This window comes from Penaeus monodon, chromosome 36 (assembly GCF_015228065.2).
Source record: "Penaeus monodon isolate SGIC_2016 chromosome 36, NSTDA_Pmon_1, whole genome shotgun sequence".
Lineage (NCBI taxonomy): Eukaryota > Metazoa > Arthropoda > Malacostraca > Decapoda > Penaeidae > Penaeus > Penaeus monodon.
The window spans coordinates 29,655,448-29,668,235 of record NC_051421.1 but is presented as its reverse complement, the minus strand read 5'-3'; the positions used below and the strand labels follow the sequence as shown (position 1 = coordinate 29,668,235).

Sequence of the window (12,788 nt, the reverse complement as noted above, 5' to 3'; positions counted from 1 at the left end):
ACAAACTCTTACGGAAATATTGTGATATCAATGGCCCCAAATTAAGTCCACACGAAAGTATTTTTATATGGGGCCATCAAAATCCTAAAAGACACAATCATAGAATTTAAAAGTTATTGTATCAAGCCAAGCACCTCAATTTAAAAACTGGGAGTATATATGCACAGATATATGGCATCGAGACTCGATGTATTGGGTAAATTAAGCCAAACCGAAAACAATAGCCTTATTGAAATAAGAATTCCTGTTGCACAAACCCTGGTTCTTGAATAATTACGAACATAAAGGATTAAAGCAAAATAAATAAATATAAAAATAAAAATAAATAATAACGATAATAATAATCATAATAATAATAATAATTATTATTATTATATTAATAATAATAATAATAATAATAATAATAATAATAATAATAATAAATAATAATTTAGCTGCAAGCCTAACATTAGGCAACACAAACAAACGTGACCACACATCCCTCATAAACAAACGCAAATGGTTGAAAGTCTAACAAAAAAATCCAAATATGTCACACGTGTACTCGTTCACAAATGCATACATACAGTTGGAGATGATTCTCAATGCAGTTTACGTCTACAAACAGAACACAAAGTTAGGCGGTTGCCCCACAACACTAACCTGGAAAACAGGGGGGGGGGGGCCCCAAATGCGAAATTGTAACCCATTATCTGGAACATCTACCCCAAAATATCTGATCAATTTCAAACGTGAATACTTTCAAAACTTTTTTTTAAATATCTCTTAAACTACCAATGGCATCGCGCATTAAAATATAATTAAAGACTATCTTACTTTCTTATAATGTGGCTATTTTGCTATCTAATTCTTCTAGACATGGATTTGGTATCTTTTCTGCTTATCCTTGTACTACATAACTACGATTTAGGGTAAAAGAAAACAACAATTAAATATATAAAGTGTTCTGAATTTGAATTAATTTGAACTCTCACTCTTTCTCTTTCTTTATTTCTCTCTCTCTCTCTCTACTCTTCTCCCCTCTCATCTCATCTCTCTCTCTTCTCTCGTCTCTCTCTCTCTCTCATCCCGATCTCTCTCTCGCCTCTCTTCTCCAAGGTTTCTTTCTTTCTCTTCTCTCTCTCTCTCTCTCACTCTCTCCTCCTCTCTCTCTCTCCTCTTTCTCTCATCTCTCTCTCTCTCTCACTCTCTCTCACTCACTCACTCACTCTCTCTCTCTCTCTTTTTTCTCTTTCTCTCTTTCCCTCTTCCTTCTTTCTTTATCTCTTTCCCCTACTTTCTCTCCCTTTCCCCCTCTTTCTATCTCTCTTTCTCCCCTCTTTCTATCTCTCTCTTCTCCCCTCTTTCTATCTCTCTCTTCCGTTTTTCTATCCCACTCTTTCCCCCTCTTTCCATCCCTCTCTTCCCACCTCCCTATTTCTTTCTTTCCTTCTTTCTTTCTTCCTCTTCCTCCCTCCCTCCCCCCCCCCCCCGGATCTCGACCTTCAGTGCCCACGCAAATTGTACCGCACGCGTCCGATTCCCGGTACTGTTTACCATCAATAACACCCCCCCCCCCCGCGGCCCTCATCAAACGCACGCTCCCAACAACTCTGGGTATTTCCACTACCCTGACATAATATGCCGGTATGTGCGTACGCGCGCATACCTTCGTTTCTGTGGCTCTGTTGTCAAGCACATGTCAAGGGTATGAAAGAGTGTGTAGGAGTCTATGTGTGTGTGTGTGTGTGTGTGTGTGTGTGTGTGTGTGTGTGTGTGTGTGTGTGTGTGTGTGTGTGTGTGTGTGTGTGTGTGTGTGTGTGTGTGTGTGTGTTTTGTTGTGTGTGTGGGGTGTGTGTTTTTTTTTGATTTTGTTTGTGTGTGTGTGTGTGTGTGTGTGTGTGTGTGTGTGTGTGTGTGTGTGTGTGTGTGTGTGCGTGGTGGTGTGATATATATATATATATATATTATATATATATAGATATATATATTATATCTATATTATTATATTATATGTATGTGGGTGATGTATATATATTATATAATATAGAAATATATTATAATATAAGAGTATATGTATTGTTGGTAGGTGTTGGGTTTGTGTGTTGTTTGTTAGTGTTGTGTGTGTGTGTGGTGGTAGTGTTCTTTTGTTGTTAAATAACTAACACTAATATATTATTATATTATCTATAGTAATTTTATGTTGTGTTGTGTGGTGAGGTGATGGTGGTGGTGTGTGTGGTGTGGGGTGGGTGGGTGTGTGATGGAGAGAGATGAAATGAGAGAAGAAAGAGATGAGAATTAGATCAAGAGGAGAAGGAGAGAGAGAGAGAGAGAGAGAGAGAGAGAGAGAGAGGAGCGAGAGAGGACACCCGGGCGGGGGAGAGAGAGAGAAGACGAGAGCAAAGAGAGAGACGAGAGAGAGAGAGGAAAGAGAGAGAGAGAGAGAGAGAGAGAGAGAGAGAGAGAGAGAGAGAGAGAGAGAGAGAGAGTAACAGTGACAGTGACAGAGAATGAAAAAGTGAGTGTGAGTGTGAGAGTGAGAATGAAAGTGAGTATACAAAAATGCAAAAGGGATACCTGCACTTTTCAAAGCTTCAAAATCCGAAGGAAAAATGAAGCTCAACTTTAACAAGACCAACCATATCCGGGCAAAGTATTAAACACTGATAATCAACAACGATACACGGATATTTTATGCATCAGTCCCATAAGCTGCATAACCGTGCTTGATAAAACAGCAAATATGGGCTGCCTGTGCTTTCGAGGGCGGCTGCAGGCAGGGCCTTGCACGTGGCTGCGGCGCGCGTGCTTTTCTCTTTTCCCGCATAAATGTCGACAATCGGGGTCATATATGCGTGTATCCACATGCGTGCGTGCGCTCGCACTCGCGCGCACGCACACGTGTAGACACATACACTATTACTAACACTAACAAGCTCGCCTCTGACTAATGACACACATGCACTACACACACACACGCACCCCCCCCCACACAGACACACAAATACACACACATACACGCACGCACACACACACACACACACACACACACACACACACACACACACACACACACACACACACACACACACACACACACACACACGTACACGCACACGCACACGCACACGCACACGCACACACACAGAGCTACACAAATGAAAGCTTAGTTGGCAACACGAGTATTTATATCTCCTTTCTCCCCCCCCCCCTTAGGTACTTACTTCCGTTGCTTAAACTCCAGCTTGTACACTTGTTTCTTTCCTTAGTCATTATCTTACTCATTATCGTGTTTGCCAACGTGCGTGCTTGATTAGCTGCCATCTTGCTTGCGTGCTTCTCTGTTTATCTATCATCTGCTTTACTTGATTGCTTGTTTTGTGTGCCTATTTCACGTGTCATCTTGTTTCCCAAATTACACTCTTGTTTGTAAACACCGTTGTTTGCGTGCTCTCCTGTTTACTTGTGCGACCTAATCCTCGGTGGCTGAAGCACTGCCTGTTTCTTTGCACGCTCCCTGGCTTGTTTGCACACTCTCTCTCCTGCCTTGTTTGCTTGATTATTTGATTTTTTGGCTCCCTTGCTTAAATGCCTTATTCCGTGAACGCTGCTTCGCTTGCTGTCCAGATTATCCAGGTGGTCGCTGTACGTGGGGATGAATTTGGTCTTAATGAATGAAGTGCGATATACATTTAGTCGATTTCGAAGTGTGTGTGTGTGTGTGTGGTGTGTGTGTGTTGGTTGTTGTGTGTGTGTGTGTGTGTGCGTGTGTGTGTGTGCGTGTGTGTGTGTGTGCGTGTGTGTGTGCGTGTGTGTGTGTATGCGTGTGTGTGTATGCGTGTGTGTATGCGTGTGTGTGTGTATGCATGTGTGTGTGTGTCTGCGTGTGTGTGTGTGTGTGTGATACATACGCCCACGGCTTTACTTTAATCAAACCTGTCGTGCTTATGTATATGCAATTACTTACATACACACATGGCTAGACTTTAATCAAACCTGCACATAACAAACGGCCGTGACTCATGACGTAATCGTGAAAGGCGAAGTACGTATGGGGGGGGGGGGTAATGCCGGTGTGTGAGTGTGGAGAGTCACCGTCGGTGCTTATGACACAATACTACAACACACAGCACACACTACACACACACACACAACACACACACACACCATACTATATAGTATATACGTAGTATATATATGGGGGGTATATGTACTATGTGTATATGACATGTGTGTATATATGTATATATACATATATCACATATACACACTATATATATACATATTCACAATACATACATATATATATATATATATATATATATATATATATAATATGTGTATATTACATGTGATATATATATAATACTATTGTATATATATATATATATATATATATATATATATATATAGATAGATAGATATAGATATAGATAGATAGATATATAGATATATATATATAGATATATATTGGTCAGCCACTCCAGTATAAAGACCCAGTCAACTACATGATGTCAACATGGTACCAAGCAGTTCGTCAAACACCGCATCGGTGTTAAACTGCAGCCTGAAGTTCAAGGGTAGTACCCAATGAGCTCCCCGTGCCAGGGTTACGGTTAAACTGTTGGCAGCAGGGCAGTGGTTTCAGCAAAAGGCGTTTATCAGCGCAACTGGCAGCTCACGGCAGATGCAGAACATGTCTGGCGGAAGTTTAGTTCTACTGAACAAACGGCAGAGATAGCATTCCTAGTTAGATGGAGCTGCGAACAAAGAAAAAACTTGGGGGCTTTTACTTTTGTTTATTTTATAGTCCCTGCCTCTATCCCAAATATGATTGTTTGGGATGCCATGGCTGATAAGCCTAATGATCATTCCGTTTCATGAATGAATTAAACATATACATATGTACATATATACATACATACATATATACATATATATACATATATATACATATACATACATACACACATATACATATATACACACACACACATATATATACATATAATATATACACACACACACATACATATACATACATATATATATATATATATATATATATATATATATATATATATATAGAGAGAGAGAGAGAGAGAGAGAGAGAGAGAGAGAGAGAGAGAGAGAGAGCGAGAGAGCCTTAACACCAAGAAAAAGAGCAAAGAACCCCCCCCCCCCCGAAGAAATCAAGACGACGCCCCGACCAGAAACAAACACAAGCCCAGCTCAGCGGAGGAGACAAAAACCCCGACCGACCGACCGACGGACCGACCGACGGACCGACCGACCGACCACCGAACCAGGAACCGGCCGACCAAGCGACCTGATGGCACGGACCGACCAACAGGTCAACCCACACAAGCAGACGTGACCGTCCAAAACCAAATGGGTCGGGATGCGCAACCAAAAAGGAATTTCAAGTAATGGCATATGCAGATTCTGCTGTAATTTTCCTTCTAATTGTTATAAAAGTGTTGACAGATTCCCAGTTTGTATCTGTAAAAAAGGATTTGACCTTCGGGGGCAATCCGACTTTGAATATCACTGAAAGAAAAAAAAAAGTACAAAACCCGGGAAAATACGTTAAACACAAAAGTTTTCAGTTTAAAAACTAACCCAAAAAGGCTTAGCCCTTTCCCCACCCAACTATTTAATTACGTCCCAGTAAAAAAGACCTGCATGAAACATTCCATTCGTTTCCTAAAGGGGGACGGCCACCTATAGCGAGAGACCATCCGACGAGGGACCATCCGAGGGAAAAGGACCCATCCGACGGGGAAGAAAACCATCCGACGGGGACCCCGACGAGGGACCACCCCGGGGGAAAAAGCCCAAAAATCCGACGGGGACCTTTTCCGACGGGAACCATCCGACGGGGGACCATCCGAGGGGAGACCATCCGACGAGGGCCCCATCCGACGAGGGCCCATCCACAGGGCCCAAATCCGACGGGGACCATCCAACGGGGACCATCCAAACGAGGACCATCCGACGAGGACCATCCGACGGGGACCATCCGAGGGGGGGAAAACCATCCGGGGGGAAAACCATCCGAGGGGGGGAAACCTTTCCGACGAGGGCCCACCCCAAAGGGGGGACCATCCGACGGGAGACCATCCGACGGGAGACCATCCGACGGGAGACCATCCGACGGGGACCATCCGACGGGCCCATCCGACGGGGACCAATTCCACGAGGGACCATGGCCGGGAACCACCGAGGGACCACCCACGGGAACCCCCGGAGGGGAAACCCAAATCCAAAATCCGACGGGAGCCCAATCCAACGGGGGACCACCCGGGCCCCGAGGGCCCATCCGACGGGGGAAACCACCCGGGCGGGGAAAAAAAATCCGCCCGGGGACCATCCGACGGAAAGACCATCCGCGGGGACCACCCGAGGGGAAGACCATCCGAGGGAAGGACCACCCGGGGAACACCAGGGGCCCAAATCCGCCCAAGGGACCATCCGACGAGGGACCATCCGACGGGAGACCATCCGACGGGAGACCATCCGACGGGGGACCATCCCCGGGGACCATCCGCGGGAGACCATACCGAAAGGGACCATCCAGGGAGACCATCCAAACGGGGACCTCCGACGGGGACCATCCACGAGGGCCCCATCCGACGGGGGGACCATCCGACGGGGAAAACCATCCGCGAGGGACCACCGACAGGGACCATCCGACGAGGGACCATCCGACGAGGGACCATCCGACGGGGGACCATCCGACGAGGGACCATCCCCCACCGAGGGCCCATCCACAGGGACCATCCGACGGGGACCATCCACGGGGACCATCCGCCCGGGGGAAAACCACCCCGGGGAACTGGGGGGACCATCCACGAGGGACCACCAAAAATCCGACAAAGGGCCCAAACCGACGGGGACCATCCGAGGGGAAAAGACCTTTCCGAGGGGGAAAACCACCGACGAGGGAAATCCGCGGGGACCATCCCGGGGGAACCACCCGCCCCGAGGGACACCGCCCGAGGGACCATCCGACGAGGGACCATCCGACGGGAGACCATCCGACGGGAGACCATCCGACGAGGGACCATCCGACGGGAGACCATCCGAGGGGAAACCATCCGCGGGGAACCATCCGACGGGGGCCATCCGAGGGGGGGGACCATCCGACGAGGGACCCGACGAGGGACCATCCAAACGGGGACATCCACAGGGACCACCCCACGGGGACCATCCAAAAACCCGAGGGGACCACCCGGGAGGGGGACCACCGACGGGGGAAACCACCCCGCCCGGGAGAAAACCCAATCCTAACGAGGGCCCACCCCAAACCCCGAAGGCCCTTTCCGACGGGGGACCACCCGACGGGGGAAACCATCCGACGAGGACCATCCGAGGGAGACCCCGCCCATCCAACAGGGACATCCGACGAGGGACCATCCGACGAGGACCCTCCGAGGGGGGGGACCTTTCCGACGGGAGACCATCCGCAAAGGACCATCCGACGAGGGCCCATCCGACGGGAAAGAGGGGACCTTTCCACGGGGGCCATCCGACGGGGGAAACCATCCGACGAGGGCCCATCCGACGAGGGACCATCCGAGGGGAGACCATCCGACGGGGAGGAAACCATCCAAACGGGGACCATCCGCGGGGGACCACCCAGAAGGGACCATCCGACGAGGGACCCTCCGACGGGAGACCATCCGACGGGGGAACCATCCGACGGGGAAGGGAACCATCCGACGGGGGGACCATCCGACGGGGACCATCCGACGAGGGACCATCCGACGAGGGACCATCCGACGAGGGACCATCCGACGGGGACCATCCGACGAGGGACCATCCGACGAGGGACCATCCGACAAAGGGACCACCGACGGGGGACCACCGGGACAGGGCCCAATCCAAAAGGGGAGCCCAAATCCGCCCGGGAAAACCATCCGAGGGGAAAGGACCATCCGCGGCCCCCAAATCCGACGGGGGACCATCCACGGGACCTCCGCGGGGACCATCCGACGGGGACCATCCGACGGGGACACCCACGGGGGAACCACCCCGAGGGGAGACCTTTCCGACGGGAAACCACCCCCGGGAACCCGAGGGACCTTTCCCGACGAGGGACCTTTCCGACGGGAAAAACCACCCCGACGGGGGACCATCCGACGGGGGACCATCCGACGGGGACCATCCGACGGGGCCCAATCCGAGGGGAGACCATCCGACGGGGACCACCCCACGAGGGCCCTCACCCAAAACCCGGGGAACCACCGACTGGGACCATCCACGGGGAAAACCACCGACGGGAAACCATCCGGGGGGAGACCATCCGACGAGGGACCTTTCCGACGGGGGCCCAAATTCCGACGGGGAAAACCAAATCCCCGGGGAAAACCATCCACAAAGGGCCCCTTCCGGGGGGGAAAACCCCATCCGAGGGGAAAAGACCATCCGACGAGGGACCCATCCGACAGGGCCCCTCCAAACGGGGGAAACCCCCCCGGGGGAACAAGGGAAACCTCCGCCCGGGAGCCCCATCCACGGGAAACCACCCCCAGGGACCATCCGACGGGAAACCATCCGACGGGGACCATCCCGGGAGCCATCCGACGGGGGGGAACCATCCACGGAGCCCCACCCCGACGGGGACCATCCGACGGGGACCATCCCCGCGGGACCATCCGCGGGAGAAAATCCGGGGGAGCCATCCGAGGGGAGACCATTCCGACGAGGGACCATCCGCCAGGGACCATCCGACTGGGGGGCCCACCCAAAAAACCGACGGGGACCACCGAGGGGAGACCACCCCAAACGAGGGCCCCTTCCGACGGGAACCCCCCCCAAACCAGGGACCATCCGCGGAGACCACCCACGGGGACCTTTCCACTGGGGACCACCCCCGGGGGGAAACCCCCTCCGAGGGGGAGACCATCCGACGGGGCCCCATCCGACGGGGACCATCCGACGGGGACCATCCGACGGGAGACCATCCGACGGGAGACCATCCGACGGGGGAACCATCCGCAAAGGGGACCTCCGACTTTTGGCCATCCGACGAGGGCCCATCCGACGGGGCCCCTTCCGGGGGGAAAAACCATCCGACGGGAGACCATCCGACGGGGAAAACCTTTCCGACGGGAGACCATCCGACGGGGCCCTCCGCCGGGGCCCTTTCCAAACGAGGGACCATCCGAGGGGAGACCACCCGACGAGGGCCCAACCCCGACGGGGGCCCCATCCGACGGGGCCCAAATCCGAAGGGGGAAAACCACCCCGACGGGGACCCTCCGCCGGGGACCTCCGCCGGGGCCCCTCCGACGGGGGGGACCACCCCGACGGGGACCCCACGAGGGACCACCCCGCGGGGCCCCATCCGCCCGGGAGCCCAAAACCCCGACGAGGGACCTTTCCGAGGGGGAAAACCATCCCGACGGGGACCACCGACGGGAAACCCAAACCCCCGGGGGGAAAGACCACCCGGGGGAACCCCGAGGGACCATCCGCCGAGGGGACCATCCGACGGGAGACCATCCGACGAGGGACCATCCGACGGGAGACCATCCGACGGGAGACCATCCGACGGGAGACCACCCCGACGAGGGACCATCCGAGGGGACCACCCCGAGGGGAAAACCATCCGACGGGAAAACCATCCGTCGGGAAAACCATCCGAGGGGATCCCCATCCACGGGGGGAACCACCCGACAAAGGGACCACCACGGAGACCATCCACGGGAAGGGAACCATCCCCGGGGGCCCCATCCAAACGGGGACCAGCCGAGGGGGGGAGACCACCGACGGGGCCCAAATCCGCGGGAGACCATCCGGGGGGGAAGAAACCACCCCAAACGGGAGCCCTTTCCGACGGGGGACCATCCGCCCGGGGACCCCCACGGCCCCCGGGGCCCACCCCGACGGGACCATCCGACGGGAGACCATCCGACGGGGGACCATCCGACGGGGGACCATCCGACGGGGCCCATCCAGGGGAACCACCGACGAGGGACCATCCGCGGGGGGACCCTTTCCACGAGGAAACCCATCCACGAGGAACCCCCACGGGGACCATCCGACGGGGGCCCATCCGACGGAAAACCTTTCCACGGGAGCCATCCACGGAGACCATCCGACGGGGACCTCCGACGGGGGAAACCATCCGACGAGGCCCATCCGACGAGGGACCATCCGACGAGGACCATCCGACGGGGGCCCCATCCGGGGGAACCACCCGACGGGGACCATCCGCCAGGGACCATCCGACGGGGCCCCACCCGACGAGGGCCATCCGAGGGGGAAGACCCCCCCACGGGAGCCCCATCCACGGGGACCATCCGACGGGGGCCCTTTTCCGACGGGACCATCCGAGGGGAGCCCCAATCCAAACGGGGACCTCCACGGGAGCCCATCCGACGAGGGACCACCCCGGGAACCTTTTGGGGACCATCCACGGGACCATCCGACGGGGAAAACCACCCCAAGGGACCATCCGAGGGGAAACCCCCATCCGACGGGGGACACCACGAGGACCTCCGACGAGGGACCTCCACAGGGCCCAAATCCGACGAGGGACCACCCCCACGGGGCCCCATCCCCCGGGAGACCATCCGACAGGGACCATCCGACGAGGGCCATCCGACAACCCGAGGGAAACCATCCGCAGGGACCTTTCCAGGGGCCCCCGGAGGGAAACCACCCCGACGAGGGCCCCATCCAAACGGGGGACCATCCGAGGGGAGGGAAACCATCCGACGGGGGGGAACCCATCCGCCCCGGGGCCCACCCGACGGGGGCCATCCACGGGGGAAACCATCCGCGGGGACCACCCGACAGGGACCAAACCCCCCCGAGGGGAGACCACCCCAAAACGGGAGCCCATCCACGAGGGACCTTTCCGACGGGGACCCAAGCCCACCGAGGGCCCATCCGCGGGGCCATCCGACGAGGGCCCATCCGACGGGGGCCCACCCCAGGGAGACCATCCGACGGGGACCACCCCCGACGGGGGACCTTTCCACGGGAGCCCCTCCACGGGAAAACCACCGACAGGGACCATCCAAACGAGGACCCAAAAATCCGACGAGGGACCATCCGAGGGGGAAAACCATCCGACAGGGCCCACCCCGACGAGGGCCCATCCGACGGGGGCCTTTCCGACGGGAGACCATCCCGACGGGGGACCATCCGACAGGACCATCCGAGGGGACCACCCGGGAGGGGAACCATCCGCGAGGGCCTTTCCGCCCGGGGACCATCCGACGGAGACCACCGACGAGGGACCATCCAAACAAAGGGACCACCCGGGGAAACCAGGGAAACCCCATCCGACGAGGGACCACCCGGGAGGGGAGCCCATCCGACGAGGGACCTTTCCGAGGGGAAAAGACCTCCGACGGGGGACCACCGCCGAGGGGCCATCCCCCGAGGGCCCCATCCGACGGGGACCATCCGAGGGGAAAACCATCCGACGAGGGACCTCCGAGGGGACCATCCGACGGGAACCATCCGGAGGGACCACCGACAAAGGGACCATCCGACGAGGGACCCTCCAAAGGGGGAAAGACGAAACCCGACGAGGGACCATCCGACGGGAGACCATCCGACGAGGGACCACCCGACCAAAAGTGCGGAAAACCGAGCCAGCCGACCAAACGAGCCAAAGAGCGGCGGGCGTGCGGGCGTGCGGGCGGGGAAACGAGCCACGGGCGCGCGGAGGCCCGTCGCCGGCGAGGCAGGGGCCGAGAAAGCGCATGGCAACAGGCAGACGCGTCTTGCCGGGGATTGCTCGCCGGAGTCTCCTCCTGCTACTGCCCACGGTTACTTCTTTTCCTTCTTTATCTCCTTCGTCATCTCCGGTTTTTTTTCTGTTTTCTTTTTTCATTCAATTTATTCATTTCTATTTCAACTTTCTTCCAGTTGCATACTCCTTTTACTTATTTCTCACCCCATTTCATTCTTTGTTTCTCTGTATTTCTTCAATGTTTTTTTTTTTTCATCACTTTTTCCAACTGTCTTCTTGCTGCCCCTGGTCCTTACCGGCGGCTTTCTCTTTCTCTCTCTTTATCAGGATCTTTCTTCTTTTCCATCTTTTCTCGTCTTCCTCGTCGTCCTCGTCGTCGTCTTCGTCGTCATCTGCTTCTCGTTATTGTTCTTGTCTACATCGTCGCCGTCTTAGGTCCCCTTCTTCTTCCCCTTCTGCTTCTTCTTCTTCTTCTTCTTCTTCTTCTTCTTCTTCTTCTTCTTCTTCTTCTTCTCCTTCTCCTTCTCCTTCTCCTTCTCCTTCTCCTTCTCCTCCTCCTCCTCCTCCTCCTCCTTCTCCTCCACCTCCACCTCCACCTCCACCTCCACCTCCACCTCCACCTCCACCTCCACCTCCACCTCCACCTCCACCTCCACCTCCACCACTTCCACCACTTCCACCACTTCCACCATCTCCACCTCCTCACCAATCACCCAATCACCAATCACCATCATCACCGTGTCTGAGGTCTCCTTCTTGCTCTTCCCCCCTTCTCAAACCCACCCCCCTCCCTTCCACCACACACACATACCCACACACACACACACACACACACACACACACACACACACACACACACACACACACACACACACACACACACACACACACGCTTAGCCGGTCGCAAACACCCACACTAAAAAACAGACCCCCTTGAAACCGTTGCAATCCGGCCACCTTGAGAGACGCCCGCTCGAGAACAATCACCACCAGGGACGCGCCTTCCCACGCCCTTCGAGACGGCGAGTCTGAGAGGGAGAGGGAGAGGGAGAGGGAGAGGGAGAGGGAGAGGGAGGGGGAGGGGGAGGGG

The 12,788-nt window shown here is 54.9% G+C and overlaps 1 protein-coding gene across 1 annotated transcript in view; it reads left to right on the top strand.

Annotated features, from left to right (window-relative positions):
* Nucleotides 1–529: 529 nt before the first annotated feature.
* The window catches only part of LOC119595620 (collagen alpha-2(V) chain-like), a 28,811-nt gene continuing 16,552 nt past the window's right edge, over nt 530–12,788 (top strand). Inside the window, exons 1-2 of the mRNA XM_037944729.1 lie at nt 530–615; nt 5,695–11,774. Of these exons, the coding sequence (XP_037800657.1) occupies nt 530–615; nt 5,695–11,774 (6,166 nt within the window). The remainder of the gene's footprint in view (nt 616–5,694; nt 11,775–12,788) is intronic.